This window comes from Chanodichthys erythropterus, chromosome 13, assembly GCF_024489055.1.
Source record: "Chanodichthys erythropterus isolate Z2021 chromosome 13, ASM2448905v1, whole genome shotgun sequence".
NCBI lineage: Eukaryota > Metazoa > Chordata > Actinopteri > Cypriniformes > Xenocyprididae > Chanodichthys > Chanodichthys erythropterus.
In genome coordinates, this window is record NC_090233.1 from 9,860,785 (window position 1) to 9,881,052 (window position 20,268).

Consider the following 20,268-nt stretch of genomic DNA (forward strand, 5'->3'; position numbering starts at 1 on the left):
TGATGTAGAAAATGCTGTATTACTGTTAGTAAAAATAAAGCTGCATCTGATTATGCTATGTTAGCTACTTCACAAAATATTGATTTTCTCTGAGCATGGTAAAGCATGGTACTCGCAAAAAATCAAGAAAATTAAATTTAAGCAATAAGACTAGACATGTTGAGCTTTATAACAATAATTTGTTTTCTGTCTATAAAAATAACCAAACAGTTGTTCCCTTGTCTATTAAAACATGTAAATATTTAAGCGTCTTTGGTGTTTCCATGGTTTCTACAAAATAAAACCGGAAACCGAGGGTAACGCAGGTATGACACAATTGACAGGCGACTCCTCACACGTCCCGGAGCCTTGGTTAAAATCGCAATTTTCTCACGATTTACAAATAGTTGCAAACATTTGGGATATTGAAAGTACTCAAGTGAACAAAATATATAACACTGGCCTAGTGGTTTTTGGATATTTTACTGCAAAATTCTTACATATCGCACCTTTAATGACAGAACTATCCTTTTAAGTGCAAACTATTCTTTTAGAGCTGATTCTGTGTTCGCACTTGGGTATTCTCTTTGCAAGAACCAACTGAAACCTTTTTCAGTAACCATAAAATTAACAATAAAGAGTTTTTAAAAAAGATCATTCAACATTTATAGGCAGCTTTCAGTGAGTTTTCGGTCTCACTTTATATAGGTTAACTACTATGTACTTACATTTAAATTAATCATTTGATACAATGCACTTATTGTGTACATACATGTTTTTACATTGTACTTATATTTTAAAACATACTTGCATGTAATTACATCTGTAATTAATTTATGTAATTACATTTATAAGTACACTGTTGATCCATCCCTTACACGTAAACCTACCCTTAAACCTACCTATACCAGCAAACATGTCCCTAACCTTACCCGTATGCCACCTCAATAGCAGAAAAAGTGTTTTGTAATACAATGTGAACACAATAAGTATTACTTATAATACCTATAATATTTATTTTTTGAAGTAAGTAGTAGTTAAGACCACCTAATATAAAGTGGGACTAAGTTTTCATAGGCTACAATCCTATTGTTTTTGATCCATTCAATATGACTATAAAATAATAACAATTATGATTTTTGTTGGATTGTTGTTAAATAAAAATATTAAACAAATACTATTGTACCGTAAAATAAAGAATAAAAAACAACTGCAAAATTACAATGCTGGTATTAAATTCTTCATTTTCAAATTTATTTTGGCGATTTTCCTGCAAATAAATATATGTACTGTGAGATGTACAAATTCATGCTTCATGACATGTATATTTTATACTGTAGCTAGTCTGAAATCTCTGTGAATGTTTCTCAGGCTAACTGCTTACGTGGAGATTTTTTGCTCAATACTAATATGCAAATGATATAGAATAAACATTATGGTTAACATAAACATAAATACACCTCAATGCACATGCAGAGATTTTCCAAATTTTTCAAAAATGTTTCCTCAAACCTCACTGCCTAACTCAGAACACTCACCTTCCTCGAGCTCATCCAGATTGGTGATCTTCTGTGATCCATCGATGGTGAAGATGTATCTGACCCCTTGTGGCAAGTTGATGTGGTCAGACAGAGAGCGGGTCAGGTCAGCCAGCAGAGCATCAAATGTGCGGAAACGGTCACTGGCCACTGCATACACGATGCCCTTGAAGTAGCGGTCACCGTTGCGGTAGAACCGTACCTTCTTAGCCTTCTTCTCATTGGTCAGAGCCTGGAGGGTGCGTGTACGGTAAAAACTGCAGTGAGCGCTGTGAGTGGGGCTGGGGAGGCCGTTGGGCCGTCCACCTCGTGGGGTCCGAGACGCCTTGTCCCGCTCATCAAAATGGCCGAAGTCCAGCTCCATGGCAACATGTTCAGAGGGGGCATCCATAGTGTTGGTGAAGGTCTTGTACTGAGGAATTATGGGTCTGAAAAGAATGAGAAATAACTTTAAAATTATTTTTGGAAGATACATATTTTTCAGAAGATATTTTTAAACAGAATAATTTTTATTATTCCTGTAGGGAAAGTAAACTTTTAGAAGATTGCTGTCGCCATGGAATAAAAAAAAAAAAAAGAGATAATTGCAACTTTTTATCTCACAATTCTGACTTTTTTTCTCGCATTATAAAATTTCGTTATAAAGTCCAATTCTGATAAAAAAAGTGAGCTTACAATTTATATCTCACAATTCTGAAAATTATGAGATTGTGAGATTAAAAAGTCACAGTTTTTTTTTTTTTTTTTTTTGGTGGAAACAAACTTCCATACAAAAAGTCAACTAAAAAATACTGCATAAATGAGCCAATGACTTATATCCATGCTAAAGAAAAATCTTTTAAAATGAAGGGAAAATATTGTGCAAAACCCTTTCTTTGTAGGTATGTTGGTTTCATTTGGTTTTGAAAAAACCTTTATTGCATTGTCAAGAAAATTTTAATGACTCATGGTTTAACCAAGTAAAATGTAATAGCATATTCCCCTTACACCTTAATTTTGAGCGTACACATATCAAAAGTTTTGTAAATATGTTTTTCAAATATCAAATAGCCTGTCATATTTATACAAATATAACAAATTATGAATTCATGAATATCATCACCACCTGTATCTCAATTGGAATATCTTGAAGTGCACTCCACACACACACACACACACAGCCCAAAGATATGAGCAAGAGAATTCCAACTAGCACGTAAAATAGAATCCTGACCTCGAATCTTTCATTCCAAAGAACATTTTACCTGAAACACTGAAGCCAAATGTGTTTTTCGGTTTACGCCTACCATCGTGTAAGTATCTACACATCCACACTGAGTAACACACTTTCCACCATGGATTGGCCTACATACAGCAGACCCACACACATTTCAATGTCACTCATGAGCTATTATTAAAAATTCCCTGTGGAGACAGTCGTTTCACAAAAAACTAAACAAAAGGAAGCTGAAGGTATGTGGTCACCTTTAAACTAGTTATCAGGCAGTATTTAACTACACTTATAGTAGATTGAGAACATAGAGATACTTTACTGAGTAGATACACATTTATACAGCACATGGTAGCATTGATAACACCATATTCCATATCTAATTCTTCACTAGTCAATATCCATAGCAACAGCAAAACAAGCTTGCCATGTTCTCTAAAAGGATACACAGATGAAGCATGGAAACAACGCAACAGCATCAAATCACACATGATCATTAAAGGCAGAGTAGGCAATTTCAGAGATGCAAGCTAGCTAGCTATAAAAAAAAATGCCTGCGCTACCTTTAACTGTAAGTGCAGACTGTTTCAATGCATCAGATTCACAACAATCCATTCATTACCCATTTGTCTATTAAATGCCATTAACTGCAAAACATTTAACTGTTTATTGGCTAAATGTGATTCTTTTATAAGGAATTATCTGTAGAAGTTACAAGACATACATGGTGAAGTGTGTAATTTTCAACACCACCTACAAGACCAAACTGAGTGTAGTGTGGAGAGGAACCACATGTTTCACTGAGTAAATCACCTGAGCTGTGCATTCCATGTGACTAATTATTTAGGAAAATGATGTCAATTACATGGCACTACAGTCAACTGCACACTGCAGTCAACAGTCTCAAGACTCAAGAAATTCATTAGCTAATTGTCTGATCTGTGACGTAAAGCAATAAAAAATAAGTCTATTACACACATTTAAAAGCCCTCTTAAAAAAAATCTTAAGTGACATCATTGTGGCAACAGACTTTCATCAGGCTCTTACACTCATGGATGATTTTACTATTATCATGTAGTTACACTAATCACAAACATGCAAAGTTAATACAAATATTGGATGAAAACTTTTTTTAATGCATCAGGAATGGTTATTTTATTTTGGTAATTAAGCTGCTGTCTGAGAGTGAATGAGATTTTATTATATATGATGACATACATGCTACAACTTAAACATTACTCTTTTTTTTTAATCTTTATCATTGAATTGCTTGTTGAAGGGTTGAGAAACCTAATAAACTTCTTTGAGAGAACAAAAACAAAATTGTTGTAATAATTTTTAATATTAAAATGGATGCATTGGTCTTTCTTTAAATGTAAATTCTTGACCTTTCATTGGAATTCCACCTACAGTGTCATGCCATTAAAATCATCCCACAATCCACCAATTTACCCTTAGCGAGAACTGTGAGAAGGAAACAAAAGGCTAGAGGCGGACATATATTTAGCCTCCATTTCCACTGAAAAAAATCAACACAACTGCCATCGGATTTTTTTTGTATATATATATATATATATATATATATATATATATATATATATATATATATATATATATATATATATATATATATATATATATATATATTATATATAACATAAAAAAATAAATAAAAAAATAAAAACCTTTTCACGTGTGGGCTTGGGAAAGAGATCATTGTAGAGGTTTTCCAGGTTTGTAAAGTGGCTTCTTTGAAAGTAGTGCAACATTTACATACACATGCAAATTTGATGTTCTAAAATAATAATCAAATGGACTGAACAACAACTCTTTCTCAAAGTATGGAGAACAACAAATGTCAAATAATCATATAATCCAGTAATAATTTAAAAAAAAAATGTAATTATGGGACAAAAAGAAATGGGAGAGAGGGGGAGGGAGAGAGAGATCGAGAGAGAAAATGAGGTCAAACTGTTGGTCAAGCTAGTTTTTGGAGCATTCTTGCTCTCATGTGTTCAGATCAGCGTTATCTGTCTTGACCAAGATGACCTACCAGGTCAACTTTAGCGCCACCAACATGACGGCTCAGCTGATCAACCATCTAGACCAGCGTGGACTGTTATTGACCTTAAATGGACAGTCTGGATCAGATCGAGAGCATGCGAAACCAGATACAGTTGTAGTTGTACAGTTGAGTTCTAACTGTTTGTGTGATAAATATAATGGCTATTGTTGCTCAGAACTGGCTAGAAGAATAGATATTCACATATCAACTTCTCTCTAGTTTGTGTAGAGATCTGGAACTCTCTTTACAAAATAGCACTATGCATAAAAAGTGCATAAAGCGCAACAATGCTTTAACAAGGATTAAAATACATAGCACATACAGAGTAATATTACACATTTTAATTAGATTTCACTATTGGAGTAAATTTAGTTTACATTTGTACACCATCTTGGTTGGATTTGCACATTGTAATCTGGGCTATCCTTAGATTTAGCCCCCAGAAAAGAAAAAAATAGAAAGAAAGAAAAAAAAGGAGATCTTAGAAGGCAGCATAATGTTGCTGCCTACCTTTTGTAACAGATATTGTGTCTAGATAGGCAGCTCACAAGGTTTTGGAACAGAGTTTATGTCTCTCTCTCTGATTAAAGTCCAGACTGAGAGGAAGGCAGATCCTGGCCACTGAGCTCTTGTGGACCAGGGCCAGGACTTCAAAAACACAGCTGCTCTCTTTAAACAAAACTCTCTCTACCCCTTCACAAAAGAAATGAGAAATAAAAGAAAGTGAAAGAAGGAGAGTGTTAGAAAAGGACAGTTGTCTCTGCTGCAGTTCCAACTGTATCTTTTCACATCACCCTTTTTTGGAGGATAAAGTGATTAAGCAAGTGCAAGAATGTAAAAGTCACTCACATAAATGGCACGCATGCTTTATAACGCACTCGCACTGCACTGTAAACCCTAACGCACAACATAATTAATTGGTCTGAGTAGGACAAACTTAAATTAAGCAAATTAGTTGAGTCAAATTAACTTTTATGAGTATTTAGCACTTTCTTTTTCTTTCAAGTTCACAGAACTTATATATTTTAAATAAACTGAACTATTTCATTGTTTTGAGTTTTATGAACTTATTTCTTTTCATTTAGACGAAATTAAGTTTAACTAAAACTGGGCTGGGATTTCTATTTCCCAACATGCTTTGCCCATGACACTCGAAGGGGAGTGTAAATGCTAAAATTAAGTTTTATATAATGTTTTATTATCGAGATTTATTTTAAGTGCGATATTTAGTAATGATCAATGTTTTGTTATGCGACTTTAGAAGAGTTTCTGTTAATGTGGGTTTTTGGAGAGTTAAAATGTATACAAAATGAGTACAAAATAAAAAAATCTACCAGTTCTGCTTACTTAAACTCTGGGGGATAGAATATACAGTTTGTACAGTATAAAACCATTACGCCTATGGAGGGTTCACATATACAAGTATGTGTGTGTGTGTGTGTGGGTGGGGGGGGGGGCTAACATATGCCCCATCTGATTTCAATAAACAGCGGTCATCTGTCCATGTCTTTGTCACCGAGGTCTCCTGCCCCCAACAAGACTTTTACAACTTATACTTGCTCCTCCCACCCACCTTCTGCTGTCCCAGCAATTAGTCAATATTCTCATTCTGTTACCCCACTCTCCCATCTGAGCACACATTCCCTCAAAATACTCCCCCATAACCCCTAAACCAACAATGGATCAATAAAGCTACACCAATCACACCACTCTGCCTCATATTACACACACAGACACTCCTATTCAAAGCCAAATCAATATCTACTCATCAATGTCCTGATATGTTTTTAACTCTTTTTGTCTGCAGAACCGCCTGCTGTCAATAGCCCTGCTCCCTATTCCCTGTCTGGCAAATATCATGCTGTGTCCTGGATTTGGTCGATTTAAGGTTTTGTTTAAATTCCGCCTGGAGAGGGACAGTCACTTAAATAACAATACAACCCCTCTAATAAGGGATTACTGCCATACTGGGAGTTTCACTCAGCACTATCTATGTTTGATTTTGTCCCTTTCATTTTAAGATTTCCTAAAACAAGTTTTTCCATACACCTTCATACATACTCATACATACTGTAATTTGCATAGTTTGTGCCACAGACATGAATGATACATCAAATCGTGTGGTTTGTTGAGAAGAAATACAGTTACTTCCCAAAAGCCCAAATTCATTGGCCCTGACCAGCTAACATCATTTCACTAATCATATCATCAGCACATGGGAAAGTGTGAATGAGTACTAGTCGGCCAAAATCATTCTGATTGGATTACAAGAGCAGACTGATTGCTATAAAAGGGGGGCAGAAATGCTGCAAAGAATATTGTACCTGAAAGAATAATTTACAGGATAATCAAGAACTTCAAGGAGAGAAGTTGCAGTACAGAATGATGTCACAGAGTGTCCAGGACTGTCTCCTTCTGAGAAGCCAGCAACAGAGTCATGTCAGCACCAGTGCAGAGCTTGCTCAAAATTGGCAGCAGGTATGTTTAAATGCATCTGCACACACAGTGAGGCCAAGACTTTTGGACAACAGCCTGGTGTCAAGAATGGAAGCAAAGATGCCACTTCTCTCCAAGAAAAACATCAAGGACAGGACAAGTACAAGGTTTGGACAGTAGAAGATTGGTGCAAATTACTTCCGACTGTTTGGGATATCTGGAAAATCAATTGTCTGGAGGTAAACGCTACCATGAGTCCTGTGTTGTGTCTGCAGTGAAGACCATCCAGTGTTGGGTTGCTTTTCATCCAAAGGGAGTGGCTCTCTCACAATTCTGGCCAAAACACTGCCATGAAGAGCAACTTCTCCCAACAACCCAGAAGCAAATTGGTGATGATCCACGTGCATTTTCCAGCATGATGGAGCACCATGTTACAAGAATGATAATGAAGTGGCTCGGAGATCATTACATTGAACTCCCCAGATCTTAATCCCACAGAAAACTTGTGGTCAGTCCTCAAAAAGCAAGTGGACAAGCAGAAGTCCACAAATTGTGAGGCCTATCAAGGCAAGAATGGATCGCCATCAGTCAGGATTTGGCCCCAGAAGCTGATATCAAGCATGCCAGAGTGAATTGCTGAGGTTATGAAAAAGAAGGGTCAGTACTGTAAATAGTGACTCTTTGAATATATATATATATATATTGAAAGTTTTTGCCAATAAAAGCCTTTAAAACTTATGATATGCTTATCATTGTTTTCTAGTATACCATAGAAACATGTTAACAACACAAAATTTATGTCGCTGTACTTTTGGCCATGGCTGTACAGTATTTCACAGCTAATTAATCTGCCACTTGGTAGAAGCTAGCCAAATTAGGCAGATGCCATAGGAAGGTTGTCAAAAGCAATTATCCTTTATTAAATACAGGTTTTTTTATTGTGTTCCTGCAAGTCAATACTTGAGGGAATCTCATCTGACCAGTGATTGTATTTTAAAGGTTCCTCATTTTGTTTTAAAGGACACCTACAATGGGTTTACATGCATCCAAGGTCAAAAACCCTTACATTTTCTCATAATATGCATTGCAGCATAACCTCTTTTCTTAGTGTCGGAAACGATTTGATAAAGGATTTGGTCTCTCTAAACACCTCATTTCTGAGAGCCAACTCTGCTCTGATTGGTCAGATGAACCAGTCTGTTGTGATTGGTCCACCGCTTACAGTGTGTGTCGGAAATGAAACACCCATTGCCATATCTGAAATTAAGCTCTTCTTCAGCACTTGACTATTTGAGTGATTAACCTACACTGTTAGCCCGGATAAGTTGAATTTACTTTAAAAAATTGAGGAAACTGGTTGCCCTAAAAAAAATAAGTAATGATTAAGTAATGTGAACTTAATAATTAGAGTTCATTTAACTTAAGAGATTGGGCTCTAAATGAGTTCAGTGATTCAGATCAAATGATGATTATGTGAAAACATAATCAACACCACCTGATCATCTTTTGTTTGGAAAAAATGTCTGTAGAACAGCCAAAATAAATGTTCTAACTGCTCATCAACAGCTCCTTGAATTCACACACACCACGACAAAATGGCGTCATTACCTGCCGCAAACCAGTGTGTAGGAGGCGTGGTCAGGAGAAAAACTTCCTAATTTAAGTGCATTTAACTTACATTTATTAACACATTCAAATACACCCACACATTAGTAGAATATACTTATATTTTATAAGTAATGCAACCAAACTTAAATATTTTAAGTATATTGTAATTATATTTTTAAGTAAATATAAAATCCGGGCTAAGAGTGTACTTTATTATTGACAGTAGAAAACAACCTGGGTAACAAATTATAGTAAGCAGTTGTAAAGTACACATGTAAAGTTACAACGCATTAAACACAAGTACATGTTACCGAGATGTCTGTGAGGGAAAGTATCATCTGAAAATTCTATTTGAGCATTAAATGTGTGTAAATACACATCTGAAACCACTCATTTAATTTAAACGCAGCTAATACAATCTTGCATCCCTGATATCGACTGTATTTGTAATGAAATTGGAAGACGTCAGTATGAATAGTGGGCCTATGTTATTATTGTTGAAGTTTGTCTTGTTTGCTAAATTAATTTTGTACATTAAGATAATAAAAAGAACAAGTTTTAGAAATGGTTTCTTCTCAAATCAATATTTATTTATGTGGTGAAAAGCTGTGTAATAAGTGGTACGATTGTACATTAAATGTCTGTTTTGGTTGAAGGTGTTCATTTGTCTTGGCTCAAAAGAAAGAAATGAGATTTGAGTTCAGTGAGCTAGTAAAATACTTTAACTCAAATCAATATTTTGTGTTTAATTATTTACTTATGTGGCAAGTAGCCATGTAATAAGCAGGGTTATATACATCCAAATGGTTGTTATAGCAAAATAAACCCCTTCATGGTGATATAAGACGCCTCCACTTTATTTTGTCATAACAATCGCCTGGATGTACATTATTCCTTACATAATAACCAGCATTAAATTATTGTCAACCATTGACAAGAATTTAGAAAGTCTGCATTACAACAACGATACCCTAAACGAGTGCCTAGATAGCTAATGGAATCTTCATTAACCAGTAGTCTCCGTGGACTGGGTGACATTAGCCATTTTCAGAGCAAGTTTTACATTTTTATGAAAAATTACAAAGACAATTTTTTCCCTTTTGGAATAACATACACTGATGAATCATTCACAGGAACTTGTGTCAAGAATGTCAGTTGGGTCCATTTTGATTTCATGTTGACTTTAGTGAGAGAAACACTACAACATTAAAAAATGCTCAGTGACTGAGATGAGGCTTAAAAATCGATACTCATTCATAATGGTGTTGACACACAGCAAACACAGAGCATGGTTTATTAATCTAAGGCTTGATAATATGACAAAATGTCAAATCCATATCAGCGCATGAACTGTTGACTAAGAAGAATCTAAATATTTGAAGGCTGCTCTTTCAAATCTCAGGAAAATTAGAGATCTCATGCTTTGTTTCATTTGATTGTTGTCCCAGGTGTTTCTCCTAAAAAAAAAAAAAAAAATGTGTATGCAAAAAGATTAATGTGCATAACAAAGCTCAGATAATTAGATTTCTGACATCTTGTTTTTGAAGCTTTAGAGGAGATAAGCGATATCACTGGGGTGGGTGGGAGGATGAGGTGGTCTCTAATGATAAAACTAAGAAGCAAGAGGCTGAAGCAAACATCTCCATTTAATCTTTATATGTTGTCTCATTGCTATTTTGGAGAAAGGATTAACTAATGCATAGTAGAAGGTTCCACAGTTTTGACAGGTTACTATATTCATAGCAGAGATTCACAGTACTTTCAGACGTACACTGTTTTCAAATCCTTTAGGACTTGTCAAACGGCTAAAGTGCTTCCATCTCTATTGACTTATTTAGAGGAATCCTATAAACGCTTGTCAGTGCTACCTAGCTTGACGACACCTCAATTAGCTTCTTAATCAGCACCCACAGCCTGACCTCCACTATCTTTAGCCTGTAATGATGGGATTTCTGAGAGTTAGTTTGCTACAAGTCAGCTTATTTGACTTCTTGACACCAGTCCAAAATCAACAGACGACACTACAAAGGCGGCGAACGAAGAGTTCATCCTGCACATCACTAAAAGGCCATCACATGGACTTACTTTACAATCATACAGAGTGATGATACAGACTATATTTTTACATTTTCTGAGGCTATAACCATCATAGACCTTGCGGGGGGTGCGACACCTTTCGATTTCTAGATTAGTCAATATCGGGTTTACAGTGACCATTTCTTTAAACTTTACCTTAGGTATTCTGAGTAGATGTTATGCTGTTGCTGGTTCTGGGTGGCTGCTAGGTTGTTGCAAGGGTGTTCTGAGTGGTCAACATAGCATTTGTATGCGATTCCTAAGGTTTTCTATTTGACACACAATTTTAGGTATCATATTTGAGGTATATATGAGCAAGATTTCTACAATCCACCTTATTCCTGACAAGCCTATAACCCTTTCCATTCTAAACTCCCACTCTAAGTGGGACTCGAACCCAGGTCTGCTGGCATGGGAGTCGGGCTCTCTAACAAGGAGGCTAAAGACTGCAGTCTCTAGTCGCCAGAGCGCCTCTTAAGATCAGGGGAGTGAGGTTTATGTGCACAGCTCTTACCAGCCTACATCTGTTACACCTACAGTTTCACTTCCAGTTTGGGAAACTTCCATTCAAAAGACTGAGACAAATCATTTCAAATCATATGGCTGCCCTACAAATAAAGCTTATCCATCAGTTTGACTGAATGAGCTGTCAATTTTACTTCATGTTTTATTTTCAGACATCATGAGAATAACGTAACGCTTGGTATTTTAACATGACATGTTTCAACAAGAATGGCAAGAGCTCTTTTCAGTCGCTGTATTCTTTTCCTCATTATTATTTTCTTTTTTCCCTTTGCATTCCACTGTAATAGTATAAAAAAGACAACATATACTGCACATTTGTGGTCTGTTCTTCCAATGTTATTTACAATATATCCCATTAATAATTCACTGGAATGCATGAAGAATCTCGTTTTTCTCCTTAAATCCTCACGTCACTTCTAAGTTTTTTTTCACAGGTAAATACAATTTATTATCTGTCAAAATGACGGAAATCACTTTGAAATAGTATCATGCAGTGTTGAAGTTATTGAACATTTTTGATTAAGGCAACGTATGTTATATAATACAGATATATTACTACAGTGATATTTAACTCGTCCATTATTGCTGTAGAAAGAATCGTGCTTTTGGGGTTATTCATGGTTTGTTGAAAGAACCTTGTTGATGCTTTTACACTTTTAAATGCCCTTTTAATGTTCGATGGCTGAAGGATCAGTAGAATAATGTCTTCTCATTGTACCCAGTTTAAAAAAAAACAACAAAAACATATTATTTCATTCATAGAGCAAGCCTTTCATTGATTGTTTACAGCTTAATAGAAGTTAATTCGCAATGGGGCAAAGGAATAAAGTGGATATTATTTAAAAATATCGCTAACATTAGCAATTTCTAGCGGCTAGCTATTACTATGCATTTCTGGTAATTAGTTAGCACAAATGGTATCGTGGGGTTGTCTTGCCAATAGGGCGGTCTGTGGCATTTAGACCTGGGCCTGTGTCCAGTGAGACTGCCAGAAGGGATTGCAGCAGCTTTTCCAATTAAAGCCTGGCCACTACCCCTCTCGCCTCACCTTGGAATACACACAACATAATGCTAAGAAATCTGTAAACAAAGACACACAGGACAGAGTAAAACTATAAAGCAGAGAGACTTCGAAAACGACATGCACATAAACGCACATACTGAGATGTGACATTAAAGACCAATCAAATGTTTGATTACAAAAGCCTGTGTAAAATGTTGAGGCGACGCCCATGACTGAGGTGGCCCACAGATATTCCCCTCCCTGTTGTGCATTAGTGCTGATTTATGAGTCTGTTATTTGTCTAATCCTGTGGACCGTGTCCCTCTGTTCCAGTAAAAAAAGAGGGATTACATCCTTATTGTGGTCACACAAACACACTACACTCCTCGAGTGCTTTTTACGGCCATCACTGGTGCAGAGGGGAATTGGGCCTGGTCCACAGCTGATACAAGGGCTCCTACACATCCACCCATCCAGCCATGACAGGCAGAGATGACTCAAATGCAACTGAGACACACTGAATCAGCAAGATTCCTAGTGTCATCTAAACATGCCATTTCATGATAGTATGAGAGAGCACCCCTACTGCTTTTAGGATATATTAAATAAAAATTCTGACATCATTTACTCACATTACAGACCCTCATCTCCTTAATATTGTTAACCATTGTTCTTCCTTCTGAGGAAGACAAAATGAGATGTTTAGCAGAATGTCCAAACTGCGAGCTCTGCACAAATGACACATGAATGCTACAGCAAGGGTGATTTCCAACAAATGGCATACATTTCAGCCTATTGTGTTGCTTCAGGAGATATAAATATAGTGTATAAATCATTTGGACTACCTTTTTGGAGCTTGAAAGCCCAAGTCCCCACTTTCATTTTCTAGAAAAGATCTGCTTGTGCCTATTTGTGCTTAAAGGGTTAGTTCACCCAAAAATGAAAATTCTGTCATTTATTACTCACCCTCATGCCGTTCCACACCCAAAAGACCTTTGTTAATGTTCGGAACACAAATTAAGATATTTTTGTTGAAATCCGATGGCTCCTTGAGGCCTGCATAGGGAGCAATGACATTTCCTCTCTCAAGATCCATAAAAGTACTAAAAACATATTTAAATCAGTTCATGTGACTTCAGTGGTTCAATATTAATATTATAAAGTGACGAGAATATTTTTGGTGCGCCAAAAAAAAACAAAATAACGACTTATATTGTGGTGGCCGATTTCAAAACACTGCTTCAGGAAGCTTTGGAGCGCTATGATTCAGTGTGTCGAATCTGCTGTTCGGAGCGCCAAAGTCATGTGATTTCAGCAGTTTGACGGTTTGACACCCGATCCGAATCATGATTCGATACACTGAATCATTTATGCTCCGAAGCTTCCTGAAGCAGTGTTTTGAAATCGGCCATCACTAAATAAGTCTTTTTTTTTTTTTTTGGTGCACCGAAAATATTCTCGTCACTTTATAATATTAATATTGAACCACTGTACTCACATGAACTGATTTAAATATGTTTTTAGTACATTACTGGATCTTGAGAGAGGAAATGTCAATGCTGCTTATGCAGGGCTGACTGAGCCATCGGATTTCAACAAAAATATCTTAATTTGTGTTCCGAAGATTAATGAAGGTCTTATGGGTGTGGAATGACATGAGGGTGAGTAATAAATTACATTATTTTCATTTTTGGGTGAACTAACCCTTTAACATCTCGTTTGGTGTTCCACGAGAAACAAAGACTTTGGATAAACTAATACTTTATAACGAAAGCTGTAGTAATACCAGGGATTTTCCCCTCAACAAAACCATGGTGGTTGTACCATGTAAAACCATCACTGCACCTACTTCTTTTGTAAGGGAAAGACCTCCAGTGAAGGTAGTCATAAGCCAGTCGCCTGTCTGCCGTTCGTTTTGTTTCACAATGACAGGTTCAAACTTTTCTCATTGTACCGTTGAGTTTTTCGTTGGTTAATAAATTCTGATGTCACACTGTGCTGCAGTGTATAGAGTCCAGTAACACATCACACACTGAATCACACACAATGAGAAGGATAAAATTGGTCATAGTGAAAGCAAATGGTCTCCAGGGGCAAGTCTGTATACCCCACTCCCCCCATCCACCCGCCCAGAGTGCTCTGTGAGCCTGTTTCATTGTGTCTCTTTGGCACATGCTGCACTACAGCAAATTCAGGATGGGTCTTATACTTCACACTCACACACACTGCAACCTCCTGAGTATTAGAGAAGAGTACCCTACAATCTGAATCTCTCAGAGATAATAAAGTTTCACTCACATTTGCTCATCTGAATAGTTTAAAAAAAAAAAAAAAAAAAAAAAAAAAAAAAAACACACACACACAATTTGGAATGAATCCAAAATGATCCTAATGGGAATTTCTTGTAAGATTATAACATATTTCAAGTCAGATTTTTTTAGAACACTTACTGTAGCTCCCAACAAGACTAATAGGATTCCCAATAGGATAAAATATAGGACATTAAAAAATTATGCATCTAACAGGACATAATATCATAATCTTAGAGGATTCTTATTTGATCCCATTAGTAGAAATCCTCTACACATTCCTTTTTTGACAAGGGCAAAATGTTGAAATAAATGAAATATATTACTTTTTACTATTAGCCAATATTTTTGTGTATTATCATTTATGTTGATGTAGTATATATATATATATATATATATATATATATATATATATATATATATATATATATATATATATATATATATATATATACAACACATATATGCTGCCTCGAACCTTGAACCACCTGACTGTTCACCTACTAACATCCCCAAAAATCTGTCTCTATACTTCTGACATTAAAGTAACTCACTAAACGTTAGCATAACTACATGAAATACGTTTCGATCAACACGTTTTTCTTTTAAAGTAAAAGTCTACCGGCGTTTGACTTACCAGTGGTACAGTGCGCTGCTGCTGCTGCTGTGTGAGTGTGTGTGGGTGGGCGTGGATGCTGCAGGATCGCGCTGCGCTCCGTGTCTTTGTCTGCCGCTTCAGCTGCTGCTCTGCCTGCGATGCCTCCCTACCGGCACACCGCGCGGTCCTAGTGCCGCCCAACACACGCCCACTGAAGTACCGTCAACGCCTACTGCAGGCTGCGTCCAGAAACATCTGCATTCATGTGTTAATACACTGTTAACGAGTCATAACCTCAACTTGAAGCCGAATGTGTTAGAGTTAAAGATGTAATTGACTGTTGACTACACAATTATTGATTACATACTTAATACTGCTCAATATTTTCAATCAATAGTTTGTGGAAAAGTATGTAAGTATTTCACAAGAATGCTACATTGTGTGTTTAATTAAAGTCCTGTTATCATCTTAATTGTGATTTGGTGTAATTCACCTAAAATGACATGAGGGTGAATGTAAATAATGACTTTTTTTAGTCTGTCACTTTAAAGGTGCCCTAGAATTAAAAATTGAATTTACCTTGGCATAGTTAAATAACAAGAGTTCAGTACATCGAAATGACATACAGTGAGTCACCATTGTTTCCTCCTTATATAAATCTCATTTGTTTAAAAGACCTCTGAAGAACAGGCGAATCTCAACATAACACCGACTGTTACGTAACAGTCGGGATCATTAATATGTACGACCCCAATATTTGCATATGCCAGCTCATGTTCAATGCATTACACAAGGGCAGGACGTCTGGATGTGCACAGCTGAATCATCAGACTAGGTAAGCAAGCAAGAACAATAGCGAAAAATGGCAGATGGAGCGATAATAACTGACATGATCCATGATAACCTGATATTTTTAGTGATATTTGTAAATTGTCTTTCTAAATGTTTCGTTAGCATGTTGCTAATGTACTGTTAAATGTGGTTAAAGTTACCATCGTTTCTTGCTGTATTCATGGAGACAAGACTGTCGTTATTTTTATTTTTAAACACTTGCAGTCTGTATAATTCATGAACACAACTTCATTCTTTATAAATCTCTCCAACAGTGTGTAATGTTAGCTTTAGCCACGGAGCACTATCAAACTCATTCAGAATCAAATGTAAACATCCAAATAAATACCATACTTATGCGATTAGACATGCTGCATGATGAACACTTTGTAAAGATCCATTTTGAGGGTTATATTAGCTGTGTGAACTTTGTTTATGCTGTTTAAGGCAAGCATGAGCTCCGGGGGCGGGGAGCACGAGAATTTAAAGGGCCGCAGCCTCAGCGCATATTTAATGATGCCCCAAAATGAATTTTAAAAAAAATCTATGGGGTATTTTGAGCTGAAACTTCAGGGGACACCTTAGACTTATATTACATCTTTTGAAAACACGTTCTACGGCACCTGCTAATGAGTCAACAGAACCTAACCTTGTAGTGGAATGCTCTGCAATCAATATTCAGAATAGAATAATTACAGTGTACTGAAAATTAGCACATTGTGTGTCTATATATATTTGATTTTTCCTCTTGTGTGTATAAGAAATCTCCAGCAAAGCGACTTTATTGACAAAAGAACTGACATCTTTTCTGATAAAAGAACTGAAATGAGTTTGAAAGGAGCATATTACTGTAAACATTTACATCATTACATCATTTCCTGTTTGCAACAATGGAAGGAACAAAGGGAGATTGTGGGGAAAACTGACAAAATTTTTATTTTCTAGTTTAAACCCATTTTTGCATATTGGCTGCTATTTACCTTCATTTACATGAGCAATCCTGACAAAATTTGAATTCCTTGATCTAGTTTAGACCAGTGTTTGCATATTGGCCACCTCAGTGAAGCTGAGCGATACTATGCTCATACCAAGCATCTTTTCACATTATTTTCAACACAGATAAATGCTTACATTTCATGCCATTGTTTTTTTTTTTTTTTTTTTTTTTTTTTTTTTTTTGGTATTTTAGCACAGCTGAAACTCTGTATTCATCATCATCCAGGACCAGAACTTTTTTGCAATATATTTAAAATTTTAATGACCTGTAGACAATTTGATCCAACAACATTTGATGTCTGTCAGTGACACTAATGCTTACTTGAGTTGTTTTATAAAATAGATATACATTACTTTGAATTGATAAACTTACAAATAACTTTGTACATTGTTTCAACCGCTTTGAACAGCATAAGAAATGTAGCATTTGGCACATAATGAAAATAATAATGAGATATTAATTTACAACAACAAAACTGACTTCTTTTGTTTTTATCTTACCATGTCTATCACTGTATTGTCCATCTAGTAATAACTGGGTTTTAGAATTCATAAATGAGACTGTCATAGTAATTAGAAAGAAATCACATTAAAATCTAGTCAGTAATTAGTATCAGTTACACTGTTAGAGCAGCTTTCTGAATTCAACACTTTAAAACATGTTTTTATCATTATATCTACATTTACATGAGATTTAACAATATAAAAAAATACATTATGCAATAAACTATAAGTTAACTTTGGCTCGTACCACCTTCATATTAATTTACTTTTATTTATTTAACTTTAAAATTTAATTTAGACTAGGTTGAGATTTTTCCCTGTATGCCGCACAAATGCACCTGAAAACGTTTTTTTCTTTGAAGAGTCAGTGACTGTATTTCAGTCATTCATTGCTCATTGTACAGATCTATGACCACTTCAAAGATTTGGACCAAAACATTGAACAAACACAAGCCCTGTGATGTGTCAAAACGATAATGAAAGAATAATGAAAGAAGATTAACTGTGCAACATTATAACCTATAACCTGTCACACACACACACACACACACACACACACACACACGCACACACACACACACACACACACACACACAAGCACACTTAACCCTTTTAGTGACAACAGTCTGTGTGCACAATATTTGGATTCATGCCAAGGTTAGCACAGCTGCCATTAGAAACCACAGTTGGATGACACACTCAATACTCATTATTTATGTCTACTGACGACTGACAACACAGAAATGATGGGAATTAAGAAGAGCAACCTCAAAGCATCATGGGCAGGTTTGTGTGTCTGCATGTGTCTCTATATATGATGACAGTGTATGTGTTTGTGATGAGAAAGACCATTCACATCACTTCCTGACTCTTGACCTACCTGTGAATTTTGTCATACCGACACACGCCTCAAAAAGAAGAGGCTTTGCCTATTCCAGCTATGTCATTCTGACACATGAAAGCTTGTTATCCCCGTCCCTTCTAATGAGGTTTAATGATCTCATCTTCTCTTGATTCACAAAGAAAATAATGAAGAAGAACAGATAATAATGAACACACACTCACTGGACATATTTAAGCATTTAAGTGTGCTAATTATTTTGTGGCATGTCTAAGGCGGTGTTAAGATACAATTGTTTGACACTGGTGGTTTGCATTAAAATGATTTTATATTTCTCTCTTTTTCTCTTAATTCCAGATGTAGCAACAGGATGATGTAGTTGGCTTGAAATGGGCTGTGTTTAACTCCATTTTTAGACATACGCTCGTGAACTTCCCTAAGTGCTTGCCCTCTGGGAATCCCTGCCACCAGTTTGAAGTGTGTTACATTTTATTTGGACAGAACCTAGATTAATTGTGGTCATTCATTTACCCATAAGTGATTAGGGTGTTTTATTTAAACACATTGCAAGGGTTCCATCAGTAGTAGGCACTCGTGTAATGTAAGCAATGATGTATATCAGAATAAACAAGACAGAGGGAAGTTAGTGACGGAAGGGCATAATAAAGTGGACTATAAACACAGCCAAGTATTATGCGTTTAAGTACGACTTTTTCGCAAGCATTTTATCATTACTACAATTAAACTGAATGGCAAATCATATACATTTTATATATGATTTATCTGTAGCTTGTCATTCTCATGCTGCTACAAAGAATGATGGGAAATTGATTTATTTTTTCATGCTACCCTTCCTCCTCGCTAACTGGCTAAATGAAAAGTATTTTCTGGTATGATTCTACTTTTAATCAATTAAACTGTACAGTGAGCAACTTAAATGTCATGTCATGACATGTCATGATGATGAATTGACATGTCCCCAAAGTCAGGGCTCAAAGAAAACACAAAACAACACAAACACAATCTCAAAGTGTGTCAGAACACAGTTCATAACAAAATATGGGTTGCAGTCTCAAGGGTAACAGACATTAGTGTAAATTACCTTCTTCTGTGGTCAGTTTTCTCTTTCAGGTAAAGTAATATCATGGCAGAGCAGTTTGAAGCTAGCAGTCAAGTTCAAACTAGCAGTCATCAACTCCATCCTCAAGACTTTCCAAACATATATGACTTTCTTTTTTCTTGTAACACAAAAAAAAGAGATTTTTTTACAGTTTTTTTCCCCATACAATGAAAGTCAATGAGGTCCAAAAACAGCTGGATGAGTCAGAAAAATTACAGAAGTAACCTGTCTGGTAACAGGAGCTATGGAAGCTTGTTTCCTCCACTGAATAAAATATAAAAAAAGGTAATTGTGACTTTTTATCTCACAAATTCTGACTTATTTTCTTGCAATTCTGAGATTATATCTTGACTTTTATCTTGAATTTATAATTGCGTGATATAAATTCCCAATTCCGTGTTATACAGTCAGAATTCCAAGATATAAACTTGCAATTCTGACCTTTTTCTCAGAATTGTTTATATCTCGCCATTGTGATTTATAAAATCAGAATTGTGAGATATAAACTTGCTATTGCGAGAACAAAAGTCAGAATTGCAAGGAAAAAAGTCAGAATTGCGAGATTATATCTCCAGACTCATTATTGGCCGGCTCCTGCGTCAGCATCACACACATGCATCAAGCTACT

The 20,268-nt window shown here is 35.9% G+C and overlaps 1 protein-coding gene across 1 annotated transcript in view; it reads right to left on the minus strand.

Moving 5' to 3' along the window:
* Positions 1-15,495, minus strand: part of LOC137034113 (neuronal migration protein doublecortin-like) — a 59,961-nt gene extending 44,466 nt beyond the window's left edge. Inside the window, exons 1-2 of the mRNA XM_067406738.1 lie at positions 15,388-15,495; positions 1,518-1,945 (exon numbers count right to left, since the gene is read on the minus strand). Coding sequence (XP_067262839.1) covers positions 1,518-1,908 — 391 coding nt within the window. The 5' untranslated portion in view covers positions 1,909-1,945; positions 15,388-15,495. The remainder of the gene's footprint in view (positions 1-1,517; positions 1,946-15,387) is intronic.
* Between the last annotated feature and the right edge of the window lie 4,773 nt (positions 15,496-20,268).